This window comes from Fonticula alba, assembly GCF_000388065.1.
Source record: "Fonticula alba strain ATCC 38817 unplaced genomic scaffold supercont2.2, whole genome shotgun sequence".
Taxonomy (NCBI): domain Eukaryota; order Rotosphaerida; family Fonticulaceae; genus Fonticula; species Fonticula alba.
Genome location: NW_009242972.1, coordinates 377,859 through 379,958, shown reverse-complemented (window position 1 = coordinate 379,958; position 2,100 = coordinate 377,859). Strand labels below are relative to the sequence as shown.

At 63.1% G+C, this 2,100-nt stretch overlaps 1 protein-coding gene across 1 annotated transcript in view; it reads right to left on the bottom strand.

The window, feature by feature from the left end:
* Nucleotides 1–1,478, bottom strand: part of H696_01110 (hypothetical protein) — a 7,991-nt gene extending 6,513 nt beyond the window's left edge. Inside the window, exons 1-2 of the mRNA XM_009494989.1 lie at nt 860–1,478; nt 108–644 (exon numbers count right to left, since the gene is read on the bottom strand). Coding sequence (XP_009493264.1) covers nt 108–644; nt 860–1,415 — 1,093 coding nt within the window. The 5' untranslated portion in view covers nt 1,416–1,478. The remainder of the gene's footprint in view (nt 1–107; nt 645–859) is intronic.
* Between the last annotated feature and the right edge of the window lie 622 nt (nt 1,479–2,100).

Below are 2,100 nucleotides of genomic sequence, written 5' to 3'. Positions count from 1 at the left end.
AGAGAGAGGCAGAGAGAGGCAGAGAGAGGCAGAGAGAGGCAGAGAGAGGCAGAGACAGAGAGAGGGCCAGACGAAAAGAGCGCTGGCAAGGAGGATCGGCCGCGCACCCAAAGGCAGGAGGAAGAGCACGCCGTCTGCCCAGCCAGCGAACGCGGCTAGATGAAGCGACGGCCAGCCGTAGCCCTCCTCCATGGAGCAGGGAACCGGAATCGGGTGGTTGATGCGGAATTGGACAAACCACTGGGCAAAGTGACCCCGGTCAGTGGTCAACCGGGCAAAGAAGCGCCGCAGCGCGGAGCCACTGTGTCCCGAGAAGAGAAGGCGATGGATTTGGACGAAGGCCGAGTGGTGGCCCCCGGGTGGGGCGTCGGCTGTTTGACGACGGAAGACACTGCCAAGCTCGGCCTCGAAATCGGTCGGGGCATCGGCCCCCGCCAGCGCGGCCAATGCCAGCAGGACATCCAGCACATTCCGCACTTCATCCACCTCCACAGGCGTAAGCCCGGCCGGGAGACGGTCAACAAGGGCGCGCGAAGCCCGGCGGATGGCCAAAAGGGCGCAGTTCTGTGTGCATGCTCCCTCAATTTCCGGACTCCCGCTGGGCCCGCTGGGGAATGCATGAACCAGTGCCCCGAGGGCTGTGACTGTCGAGAAGGGCAGGGGAATCGAAGCCAGAGAGAGAGAGATATATATAGAGAGAGAGGGAGAGAGGGAGGGAGGGAGGGAGAGAGAGATAGAGAGAGAGAGAGAGAGGGACGTTGTTTGATGTGTCATGGAAGGAGGGCGAGAACATCGATGGGTCAGTAACATGCTGAGGGAGGCTTGGAGGGAGGCAGTGCTGCAGGAGAAGGGGGCGCACTGAATGCCGGAGAGCCCGGCTCCCCGGTGTCCGCCAATCGGTCAACACACTCACGGAAGAGGACGAAGCCGGTTACCGCGGCATTTTGGAAGAGACTCACCGCGGCGGCCAGCTGCTCCAGGCTGAGGGATTGCACGGCCAGGGCCAGGGAGAAAAGGTGTCCAACACGCAGGTATCCATCAACCAAGCAGCGAATCAGACAGGCCGAGTGCAGCCGCAGGTCGCCGGGTGATCGGGGCGGCCCGGGCAAATCGGTTGCCCGAGTGTTTGAGGGAATGGAGCCATATTGCTTGGCCGGAGTGATCGAGGAGAATGACTGGCCATTGGTGCAGTCGATCTGAGAACAACAGAAGAGCCCCTCGGCCAAGCTGGGAGGACGGTCGGAGCCGGGATCAGCCGGGCCACAGCCGGATCCGCCGCGGCTCCGGGTGGGTGTGATAAGGAAACGCGTATCAGTTGATGGGAGCGGGATCGAGCAGACTGGGCCGGCCTTGGCAACCATGAACGGCGAGGGCGCCATTGCCTTGGCTCCGGGATAGGAATCAGGCCCGGTCATCCCCGGAAGAGAGCACGGCCAGGGGCTGTGATGGAAGGGGTGGGGGAGGAGGGAGGGAGGGGGCCAGAGAGAGAGAGAGAGGAAGAGAGAGAGAGAGAGAGAGAGAGAGAGAGAGAGAGAGAGAGAGACCGCGCGCGCGCAGCGTGTTATGGGGAGAGGAGCAAATGAGGAGGAAGGGGCAGGTGGCGGGGATCCAGGCGAGGGGGGGGGGGGGCAGGGAAGGACCCAGGGATGGCGCTGCCACTGGGCGCGGGCCCGGCGGTGGGCTACGGCCTTTTCTGTTGACCAGCCCGGCCCCGGGTCCAGGAGATCGCACTTTCGGTCCTACAATCTCCCAGGGGTCACTCGATCGAGGTATGCTACTATTCCCCTCGGCCCGATCGGCCTCCCTCAGTTGTGGACCGCTAGAGAATGCAACATCATCTGAAAGAATATGCGACCCCCTGGGTGCCCCGGCTCTGCAGCACGGTCCGTGGACACCCCGCATGAGCCGACGAGATGAAAAAGGGCCAGGAAGCGGACAAGATCGTCTGTGAGCAAGTCGCCCCCCCCCCCCCCGGCCCGCGTAATACACACAGATCACTGAAGCCAAAAAAATAATAATATTGTGCAGCCGCACATAAGCCCATCCACCGCACCCTACCGCGCGCCCGCCGGGAAGCGCGCTGGGGCAGCCCCATGCACC